This window comes from Crocodylus siamensis, chromosome 2 (genome assembly GCF_052110815.1).
Source record: "Crocodylus siamensis isolate JL-2025a chromosome 2, ASM5211081v1, whole genome shotgun sequence".
Lineage (NCBI taxonomy): Eukaryota > Metazoa > Chordata > Crocodylia > Crocodylidae > Crocodylus > Crocodylus siamensis.
The window spans coordinates 188,102,571-188,114,760 of NC_143396.1; the positions used below are offsets into that span (position 1 = coordinate 188,102,571).

Here is a 12,190-nt window from a genome sequence, read left to right on the forward strand (position 1 = left end):
AGAAAAGGACCTGGGGGTTACAGTGGACAATAAGCTGAATATGAGCCAACAGTGTGCCTTTGTTGCCAAGAAGCCTAATGGCAAGGCTGCACTGGTAAGTGTGTTGCTAGTAGGTCAAGAGAAGTGATTATTCCCCTCTATTCAGCACTGGTGAGGCCACAGCTGGAGTACTGTGTTTAGTTTAGGGCTCCACCACTACAGAAAGTATGTGGACAAACTCGGAAAGAGTCCAGTGAAGGGCAACAAAAAAGGTGAGGGGCTAGAGGACATGACTTATGGCAAGAGGCTGAGGGAACTGGGCTTATTTGGTCTGCAGAAGAGAAGACTGAGGCAGGATTTAATAGCAGCCTTCAACTACTTGAAGAGGGGTTTGAAAGAGGATGGAGCTGGACTGTTCTCAGTGGTGGCTGAGAACAAGGAGCAATGGTCTCAAATTTCATCAAGGAAAGTTTAGGTTAGATATTAGGAAGAGTTCTCTCAGTAAGAAGATAGTAAAACACTGGAACAGATTACCCAGAGGTGGCAGAATCTCCACCTTTGAGGTTTTCAAGACCCAGACAGACAAAGCTTTGGCTGGGATCTGGTCCTGCTTAGAGCAGGGAGTTGGACTAAATGACCTCCTGAGCTCCCTTCCAACTCTAACTTTCTATGATTTTATGTTTATTTTATAACTCTGAATCTGACAAGTGGTGTTAAGTCCTAATAACTTTAAGAAATATAGCTTAAAACAAGAATCACTTGGGTTTTTTCCAGTTTTATAAAATTATTTATTTAAGAACATCTATAGAATAATTCACAGCATTGGGAACAAAATTAAGAAGTTGAATATTGATCAGCAAAAGACATCACATTATTGGTTTGTTTGACACAGATGTATGGAATCTACTCTAAAAATGCAATTTAATTGTGAATAATGGAAGCCATTGACAGGCCACATGGAAACACTGTGTATTGACAACAGCAATTACACACTAGAAACCTCAAATATCTTCAGTGGGGTGGGTGAATTGCAATATGAAAATAAACATCTTGGAGATCAAAACACAGTTATCAATCACTGATTTAGAGCTGAAAAGAGAGACAATGGAGGTATTTTCAGTAGGGAACCTAGTCCTGAGGATAGGCCTTGTATATTGTGTCTGAAGTTTTTGCTGTCAAATATGCCAGTGCCAAAAGATATGTGACTAGACAGTGCTGGTCCTGAAGAACACTGGTAACATGGGTGGTATCACCATTGACCTGATAGGGTAGTACCTGATAGGTGCCAGTGAACAAATTCTTTTAGGTCTTATGCTATCCTTACTTCTAAGATGTGAAAGGACTTACAGCTTTTAGAGGCATGAAAAGGACATGGCTGCTTCTTCCTATGAGCCCAGTACTCCATTCCTCACTATCAACTAATGTTTAACATATAGAGTGGCATTTTCCAACAGAAACCTCAGTTCCATGGCCCATGGCGTACAGTAAGCAATAGAAGCACTTTGGGATGACAAATGTTCAGAAGTTGTTGTGCTAGAATAAGAGGAGAGATTCATTCATCTCTCCCGGGGCAGGGGAACAAACCAAAATTTCCTAACTCTCGGGAGCTTTCTTGAAAAATGACCTTCAGATGCCACATCTTTCTGTAATGTGCCATTCCCTGATGCAATAAGCATCAAATGTACTTCTTGTTTTAAATAATTGTGTTTAAAAGTTCAGACGTTGCAACTGAATCTAATACTGCAAGATCATCAGCAAAGACAAGAGTAGCTTCTCCACAAAAGTAAAGAAAGGAAGCGTTGCAAAAGAAAATGATGCCACTAAATCTAATCACTCACTAACCACTATGCATCCGTCTTTTTAAAGCTATTCACATATAAAAGGAAAAGACCACACAGTGCACAAAAATATTCTGACACTGCAGGTTCTCTCTCTCAGCTAGGGGTGGTGAGAAAGAACCGAGGGCTGGTTGGAGTAAAACTGCTGTTTAATGACCTTAGCTAGAGACAAAATGACAGAGTGCAGGTATGGCCGAGTGGACGCTGCTGACAAACCTCCCCCTCCTTCCCAGAAAAATCCCACAACACTCAGGTTTGAGTGCATTTGGGTGCAGGTGTCTGAACAGTAGAATTCTGTATGTATATTTGGACAAACAATTAAAAAAGAAATAGGAGTTGTAAGAAAAGTTAAGGGATAGAATTGTTGTCACTGAAAAAAGAATGACACACTGTTGGTATTCCTAGACTTGTGGGGCCTGAAAAAGAGTGACACCACACCATGCTTACCACAAGACTACGTTTTGAGATGTCCAATAGGAAAGGATCAGCGAAAACACCATTGTCATCTATGTTATTCTTATCTACAGGCATACCTCGGCGATATTGCGGGTTCGGTTCCAGACCACCGCAATAAAGCGAATATCGCAATAAAGCGAGTCACACGAATTTTTTGGTTTCCCAGTACATATAAAAGTTATGTTTACACTATACTGTAGTCTATTAAGCGTGCAATAGCATTATGTCTAAAAAAACAATGTATATACCTTAATTAAAAAATACTTTATTGCTAAAAAGTGCTAACCATCATCTGAGCCTTCAGCGAGTCGTAATCTTTTTGCTGGTGGAGGGTCTTGCCTCGATGTTGATGGCTGCTGATTGATCAGGGTGGTGGTTGCTGCAGCAATTTCTTAAAATAAGACAACAATGAAGTTTGCCGCATTGATTGACTCTTCCTTTCACGAAAGATTTCTCTGTAGCATGCGATGCTGTTTGATAGCATTTTACCCACAGTAGAACTTCTTTCAAAATTGGAGTCAATCCTCTCAAACCGCTGCTTCATCAACTAAGTTTATGTAATATTCTAAATCCTTTGTTGTCATTTCAACAAAGTTCACAGCATCTTCACCAGGAGTAGATTCCATCTCAAGAAACCACTTTCTTTGCTCATCCATAAGAAGCAACTCCTCATCCGTTAAAGTTTTATCATGAGATTGCAGCAATTCAGTCACATCTTCAGGCTCCACTTCTAATTCTAGTTCTCCTGCTATTTCTACCACATCTGCAGTTACTTCCTCCACTGAAGTCTTGAACCCCTCAAAGTCATCCATGAGGGTTGGAATCAACTTCTTCCAAACTCCTGTTAATGTTGATATTTTGACCTCCTCCCATGAATCACGAATGTTCTTAATGGCATCTAGAATGGTGAATCCTTTCCAGAAGGTTTTCAATTTACTTCGCCCAGATCCATCAGAGGAATCACTATCTATGACAGCTATAGCCTTACGAAATGTATTTCTTAAATAATAAGACTTGAAAGTCAAAATTACTCCTTGATCCATGGGCTGCAGAATGGATGTTGCGTTAGCAGGCATGAAAACAACATTAATCTCGTTGTACACCTCCATCAGAGCTCTCTGGTGACCAGGTGCATTGTCAATGAGCAGTAAGATTTTGAAAGGAATCTTTTTTTCTGAGCAGTAGGTCTCAACAGTGGGCTTAAAATATTCAGTAAACCATGTTGTAAACAGATGTGCTGTCATCCAGGCTTTGTTGTTCCACTTATAGAGCACAGGCACAGTACATTTAGCATAATTCTTAAGGGCCCTAGGATTTTCGGAATGGTAAATGAGCATTGGCTTCAACTTAAAAGTCACCAGCTGCATTAGCTCCTAACAAGAGAGTCAGCCTGTCCTTTGAAGCCAGGCATTGACTTCTCTCTAGCTATGAGAGTCCTAGATGGCATCTTCTTCCAATATAAGGCTGTTTCGTCTACACTGAAAATCTGTTGTTTAGTGTAGCCACCTTCATCAATTATCTTAGCTAGATCTTCTGGATAACTTGCTGCAGCTTCTACATCAGCACTTGCTGCTTCACCTTGCACTTTTATGTTATGGAGACAGCTTCTTTCCTTAAACCTCATGAACCAACCTCTGCTAGCTTCAAACTTTTCTTCTGCAGCTTCCTCACCTCTCTCAGCCTTCATAGAATTAAGAGAGTTAGGGCCTTGCTCTGGATTAGGCTTTGGCTTGAGGGAATGTTGTGGCTGGTTTGATCTTCTATCCAGACCACTAAAACTTTCTCCATATCAGCAATAAGGCTGTTTGGCTTTCTTATCATTTGTGTGTTCACTGGAATAGCACTTTTAATTTCCTTCAAGAACTTTTCCTTTGCATTCACAACTTGGCTAACCGTTTGGCGCAAGATGCCTAGCTTTCGGCCTACCTCGGCTTTCGACATGCCTTCCTCACTAAGCTTAATCATTTCTAGCTTTTGATTTAAAGTGAGAGACGTGCGACTCTTCCTTTCACTTGAACGCTTAGAGGCTATTGTAGGGTTATTAATTGGCCTAATTTCAATATTGTTGTCTCTCAGGGAATAGGGAGGCCCGAGGAGAGGGAGAGAGATGGGGAAATGGCCAGTCAGTGGAGCAGTCAGAACACACACAACTTTTATCGATTAAGTTTGCTGTCTTATATGGGCGCGGTTCATGGCGCCCCAAAACAATTACAATAGTAATGTCAAAGATCACAGATCACCATAACAAATATAATAATAATGAAAAAGTTTGAAATATTGCGAGAATTACCAAAATGTGACACAGAGACACAAAGTGAGCAAATGCTGTTGGAAAAATGGCGCCGACAGACTTGCTCGAAGGATTGCCACAAACCTTCCATTTGTAAAAAACGCAATATCTGCGAAGCGCAATAAAGTGAAGCACAATAAAACGAGGTATGCCTGTATACTGGTAGAGAAGACTAGATGAGTTAATCCTTGTGCAGCGTAAAATCTAATAGAAAACATACTACTTTGCCTTACAGACATGTAAAATCAAGCCTACATGTAAAGTATTCCAGCAGAAACATCAAGAAATCTTTGGCCATATACAGGAGATTAATTCGATAGCACATAACACCATTATGATGGCAGAGACAGCAAAGTAGCATGACCAAATTCTGTACCAGCTAAAAGGAAGGGCACATACACCAAAATATCAAGTAAAGTTTTGATTACATGATTTCCAGCTACCACATTCATCAACTAAATAATGAAGATACAACAAATTAGATGAGCTGAGAAAAGGTCTGTAGAGGTAAGGAGACTTGCACATTTATGTAATGACATTGATACAAAAAAGAACCCCTATGTTTGAAACTTTCTGGTTCATGAAGGACCAGGTCTAGTTTCAGGATAGCACCATATTCAGAGGGGAAAAGGTTGCTGTTATTTATTTTATCCACAAGAAGACTTCATACCAGGAGATGAAGAGAACCAAGGTATAAGAGAGAACAAAAAAAAAGTAGTCAGACACTTCCAGAGAGACTGAGAAGATAATTAAAAGATGTTCAAGGTATACATGCATAAATTACAACAATTCAAAAAGAAGCCATACGTTAATTAGTATTTGGAGGTGGTATCACTCCTAAACCAAACTGTCATTTTAGTTATTGCCAAACTAAAAGCACTATTTACTTGACACAATGTCCTGAGGCACTCATGACTGGCAATAGTGTCTCATTTGTGAGCCTTTAATTCTAAATGTTTGCAAAGGGGTGGGTTTAACCTAAACAAAGCCTGAGAAGCCCAAGACTTTCCCACTTCAATGGGGCAGTCAAAGGTAAAGTGGTAGCAGACAGATGCCCATTTGGCCATCATCCAATACTGGAATGCATTAGTAACTGGCTCATGACCCTAATCAGTCTGAAAGTTCTCTCAGATCTGTGTTCTTGGGGAACCCTGGCACAGTACACAGCCTGTCTGACTCACAAAGAACTCCCCACCTCTGTCTGAACAAGAACAGATTAGAGGAAGGACTTACAAAAGACACTGAAGATGCAGCAGGAGATGCATCTTAAGCCCTCCAGACAAAGGTGACAAGAGTCACCCCGGTCTCATTTACACGGGAGATGGAACTGGGTGACAAATCATTATTATAGGAGATGGAACAGGAAAGCACCCTCATTAGCATTCAGAATGGAGAACAGAGATTCCAAGGCAAGGACCGCACTGAATTCTGGGACCAGAGAAGCAGGGAAGCACTGCATGATGGGGGAATCCCTGCTCCAAATGTTAATCACCCAAGTCTACACACATCCAGCTCAACATTTAATCAGACCAATCCTAGTAATGACTCCTTTATTGGTACCCAGAACACTGAATCTGCCTGTCTGTATTGCAAGCTTCTTCAGATTAATGCCACCCGTAGCCAGAAGTGATCAGTTCCTATTATCCAGCATATGACCCATCATTTACCCATAAACAAACCTAGTCTTCTACCTTGAGCAAAAAACCCTACCCAAGCTCAGTTTCAGACGTGGTGCTTGGATCCAAAAGCTGCACCAGTTCCACTCTTTTTCTGTCTGGAATCCCTGTATTGATCACGCTCAGAACTGTACCTGGGGCACCTCGACTGGTTCAAGCTTCGCTGAGTGGTGAGACCCCAAAACTCCCTCCCTTCCCCTCCCCCTCTCATTTCCTTACTGCAGGCACAGCTTTCTATACCTGACTTTTGCTAATCAAACCTGAGGTAGACTTCCCCAAATATCTAATTGAAACTATGTAATGTTGTAACTATTTTATTAGTCTCTCTTGTATGGCTATTACTACTGGTATCATCATAAGTTCACATACCTGGCAATAAATAACTTTAATGGTCAAGCTGGCTGCTATAATCTCTCTCGACCTCATTTACTCTTCCTTCCCCTTGACCATGAAAAGAAACGTTATGCAGCAACACTTCTTTTACCTAAGCCAAAGATCACTGTAATGCCCAAAACAACAGTGGGGTCTGCTCATCAAGGGAGTTACTCCTAGGACCACTGTGACAAGAGACTGGGATATGCTGAGTTTTGAGGTGCACGAGGGTATCAGCTGAAACTGCTAATCAGAACCCTGTTCAGACGTATCGTGTGTGCGCGCGCGCGTGTGCGTGTCTAAATGCATTTATTATTGTCCTACTGAAATAAGGGATAAACTGAGTTCAAGGTACATGAGGGTGTCAGCCTCTCAATGTTAAATAATCCAGCCTGACTCAGGTGTGCCCTTTTAATCTGTGCTTGTGTTTGACTGATTTGGTGGTTGGAGGACCCAGCCACATTGAAGCCAAGTCCTACAAGATAGCTCCACTGGGGGTAAGGACTTGCAGAAAGGAGAGATACAGCTTCATACAGAAACACAAGCAACACATTGATAGAATTACAGAGACCCCAAAAAGGTACCTAGTAAATAAGCACACCCCAAAGTGACAGGCAAATCTGGTAACAATGCTAATGTGCAAATTGTTCAATGGGCAAAGAGCATCTCCTGATAGAAGATGGCTCAAATTTCCTGCATAAAACAAAAGAACATTTGGGGAAAGTTCTGAATATACAGTAATCTCACAGAAATATTGTATATGGAGTTGAAGTAGGAATGCCATGTCAAGGTAAAGATAAATGTAAGATGGTTGCTTGCTGTCTTAGAGAGAAGATATGAATACTGTACATCATAACAAGTGATCATTCTGGCAAAAAATAAATACTACTGAAGAGCAAAAACACTTGACCTGTAAAAGCATAGAATCTAGAAAGCTGCAACTGAGACTAATCCAACAGCATAAACAAACGCAACTAATCCAATGAACCACCAAGTGCTATATATTAGGTCTTTAAAAATAATGAAGAAATTTGGAAGAGATGCCCCCAGTGACCCAACAAACATGCCATGGTTTAAATTGTCCAGTGGCAATGCACAGGGGGTGCACATGAACCCTCTAAGCATGCCAGTGCACCCCCTGACACCCAGCATTCCTAGGCTGGTGCCCCCCGCCCCACCAAGAGTGGCCGAAGCAGCAGTCCCTCTGCGGTTAATCGCGTTCACCCAGAACTGCCAGTGGCGTGCTGCTGGCACTTGCGAGTTGGCAGGATTGGCTGCCAGTCACCCATGAAATTGTCAGTTGAACAATTATAGGACTCTTTGAAGAAAGCAGTAACTAAAAAAAAACTGATTTGGAGAAAGTCTCATTCTGGTGGCTTTGTTTCATATTAGTATTATCTACTGAGTTATATACATTTGTTAGCTTAATTATTTTATTGCTTTATTAGTTTTAAAATTTATAATCATATACCTATTTGATTTTAAAAAGGAGTATTTAATAGGCCTTAAGAGAAGTGGAAATGGCTCAGTGGTAGCTGGAAGTGTGGGTGAGTGTATATGGGGCTTCACAAAAGAGGGTAGTCTCTTGCAACTTCTTTGTCTGGCATTGGACAGGTACAGTCCAAATCGTGAATATTACATTTCACAGATCAAACTACAGGAGATCAGGAGAATGCCAGTGAACTCTGGGGAGTACTCAGGGCAGATGAAACCTATTATTTCCTGACTGACAGGTCCAGTCATGCATCATAATTAATATAATAGAGACCAGCCACACTCTGGAATGGTAAGACTGCAAATGATGAAGGAGCAGACTCTTAGATGCAGAAACACTGTCAACTTGGTGTGCAAAAACTAGCTAAAAGTTTTACAAAGGGAATAAAATACTTTGGCATGATAAGAGACTTGCCAGGGGTTTTACTAGAAGCAGAGACTTGGGATTGAGAACCCTGGGCATTTTTACATGTACTCCGGAGATGCGGGGGCAAGGGAAGGGAGGGGAAATGGGAGTGGGGTGTGGCAGAAAGAGTGGGAGAGAAATGCTTTAAAATTAGAGTGGCTCTGAGAGCTGCTCTAATTAAAAGTGCCCAGGGTGTCTTGTGCATCACCATGTCCATGCTTCAAAGAGGTGGCATCTACCATTCAAACGAGCTTTAGTTAATGCGCCCCTGCCAATTTTTGAAGCACAGGCACACTGATGCACAAGACTTGAAGGCTGGCTGGAGCACAGTAGTTACCATGCTCCAGCAGACTCAATTAATTACAGTGCATCAGAGCAGCCTATGTGCAGGTACCCCCTGCGATAAAAATAGGAATTTATCACCCACTACAAATATTACATACAGAAATACCATTTAAGTAGCTGTAAAAAAAATGATAATATAAATAAAATAAAAATTAAAAATTATCATTCTATAGGGAAACTTTTACCCTCAATTTGTATTTTCATTGAATTAAAATGCTGTTAAGATGAACTAACCTGATAATGTGGTTTATACCATTGCTTCAAATCCCAGTCCCAGAGAATCATCTATAAAGAAGAAAATAAATAACAATGAGTAACAATGAAACAATACACCTTGATCAGAAGATTCTTTTAAAATAATACGTTGGTGAAATACAATAATACAAGTTCAAAATAAACTTCTCTCTCAGATATTGATGCAAGAACAAGTCATGACAGACCAAGAAAACTACGCAGTAGTAATTGTCAGTAAAAGATAATTATTTTAATAGTAATATGATTTAATTACTGATAAAATATTTAAAGCATCTTATTTAAATACTGTTGGAATGATAGGAGTAAAAAAAAAAAAAAAAAAAACAAAGAAGTCATCTTTCAGAACAGAAAGGAACCACTCCTTAGTGCTAATCTCTCTTTAAAATACTTTATGAGCACATGGACAAAAGTAGTGTACATTATTGGAAGAAATAATATCTTCCCAGCCTGTTAAAAAATACAAAAAAGATGTCTACTGAAAACTAACAACTACAAATAATTGAGAATCTAACCAAAACCAAAAATTGTGAGTACGAGTAATTAGTGGCAAACAAAACTGTTCAATACGGGACAATACTATCTTGGTCATGTTGCTTCATCACTTTTCCTGGTACACAAAGAGCTATGAAACAATCAGATTAATGGGAAAATTTGAGTGAGAGTTCTGAAGGACAGTTCCCTCTGCATTTTAGCAGTTTGTGTTTAGTTCATCTGTCAACATGGTCAGGAACTAGAGGTTTACTGATACAAAATCAGCACGGATATAAAGGAAAATTGACATTAAATCGATAATCAGCTTTTTTGGTTGCTAAACCATGTGCACGTATGCATCTGCAGTGCAGTACGCAGGTGGCCAAGAGCACAGCGTAGTACAGTAGCTTGGAAAGCAATGTCAGGCTAATAAGTCTGTTGGGGGTAGAGGGGGGAAGAGGGGCAGACCGAGGCCCCCACAGTGAAGGAGGCAATGGGGCTGGTGCTGGGCAGGAGTAGACACCGTACAGCCAGGGTGCAGGAACATTGCCGCCACTGCAACCCTTGTCAGCTGTGGGACTGGCAGCAGAGGGTGCATCCATGGGGCTGGGAGTTCCAGCCACAGGAGCACCTGACTACAATCAATTAATGGAGTAATACTAACAAGCTACAGTGTTATTATACATTTTCTGTGGAATAACTTTGTACCTTATTGCTTGTTTTATCTTGCCATCAATTGGGTGAATGTGTTTATCACCTAGCCAACTTCATTTCCTTCTACAACAGCATAGAGCAGCAATTCCCAATGTGGTGCATGCATGCTATGGCACCCCCTAAGGTTCATTCAGGTGCCCATGAGCATTTTCACCATCAGTAAAAATCATTATTCCAACATAAAATGCTGCCACTGATGACTGAGCTCAGGCTGTATGCAATGGCCACCAAAATGAGACCAAGTCAGTCGCGCTTAGTACTCCCTCACCAAATGAAACTATGCACATGTGCATATCCAGGATGCTAAATTCTAAACTTTAATATTCAAACTGGCACCTGCTACTTTCTCTTTTAAATTTGAATGTGCCCTTAGGCACAAACTTTGGGACATAGAGCACCATTTATTGATAGGTGGGAGCAAAATACTCCAATTATATGCATCCTAGATAATAGGATTATGCAAAGTTTCGGTCCCCGATTCGATTCAGTGGAGACTCAGCCTGATTCGGTGGCCCAGCACGCTCCCCAGTGGACCCAAAGTACTTCCGATTTCACCGCTGAGCACAGAGGGCACCCCCTCCCCCTTCTTGGGATGCTCCATCCACTCCACCATCGCAGCATTCACAAGCTGCGCCCGGTACCTTGAGGTATGTAGAAAAAAATTTAAAGCTGTATCTATGGCTGAATCGTTGATTCTCTGAATCAGCATCAAATCTTCATATTCAGATTTGGCCAAATCTAAAATCAGGAACAGGGATCTGAATCAATGAATCGAATCACTGTCCCCGATTCGGGCCGAATCCAAATCAAATATGGCCCGTTTTGCACACCCTTACTAGACAAGTGCATAATTAAAAGTTCATAAACACCCTGCTAGCCCAATTTATTCCCTAATGCCCATGTTGCATTAAAAATTAAGATGTGAAATGGGTTATACCAAGATTCCCATTGCAATGACAGTAATTCTGAGTTGTTTACATAGTTTGGTTTTCTTAAGATGACAATTCATAAATATCATGGTGGTATCCAACCAAAGGCAGGGTAGATATGCTCTGACTTCTGATTGACTTCAGACAAGCACAACTAACTACCTCTTAATATCCAACACCACACGTAAGTATATGCCTTAATAAATTGCTATGTATTAATACGTCTTGTTTGCAACCTTTTCACAAGTTAGCATTCCATGAAACAGTGTTCCTGCCCAAGCCACTTGAAATTGTATTTCTAGTATGAATTTGTGAGAGATGAGAGTTATCAGTCCCTTATTAAAAAATCTGATGTTTTTCCTCAATTCAGAAATTCTACTAAAAAAAAAACAAAAAAACTTTAAATAAACATTCACTGTAATTAGTTAATCAAAATTACAAAGGACAATTAGATATTTTCCTGTATTTCAGATATTGTCCCTTGTAGTTCTATGTAATATGGTGATCTTGGGGATACGTTCACTTAAAGATACCCAGCAAAAACTGAGGGACTAAACTTAATGACTAAATTTAGAAGCCATTTTTAGGCATATATTCCTACGTATGTAACAGCTGTCTTGCTATATCTGCCTGTCCCTAACCCAACAGCTTAATGGAATACAACATCTATACTTATGACTGTTAAAAGACTTTGCAAAAAAACAATTCATATCTTAAATATCAAAAATAATTAGTAGTATGAATCGGGGGGGGGGGGGGCGGGAAGACCCTTAGCTGGTATAAATCATGATAGAGCTACCGACTTCAACAGGAGATAATACAAATCAGCTGAAGATGTCCCCATTTTTATTGCATGTGTGTTATTCATATAAGCATGTTTTCATTCTACGTCCATGCCACATTTTTGAGCAGAGAAACAAATCTTATGACATACTTGGAAATATTATAGATCAGGGGTCAGCAAA

General features: G+C 40.3%; 1 protein-coding gene across 2 annotated transcripts in view; it reads right to left on the reverse strand.

Moving 5' to 3' along the window:
• PDE3B (phosphodiesterase 3B) overlaps positions 1-12,190 on the reverse strand; it is a 164,125-nt gene that overhangs the window by 62,932 nt on the left and 89,003 nt on the right. For both annotated transcript variants that reach the window (XM_090032623.1, XM_090032622.1), the window contains exon 2: positions 9,091-9,141. In XM_090032623.1, coding sequence (XP_089888749.1) covers positions 9,091-9,141 — 51 coding nt within the window. The remainder of the gene's footprint in view (positions 1-9,090; positions 9,142-12,190) is intronic.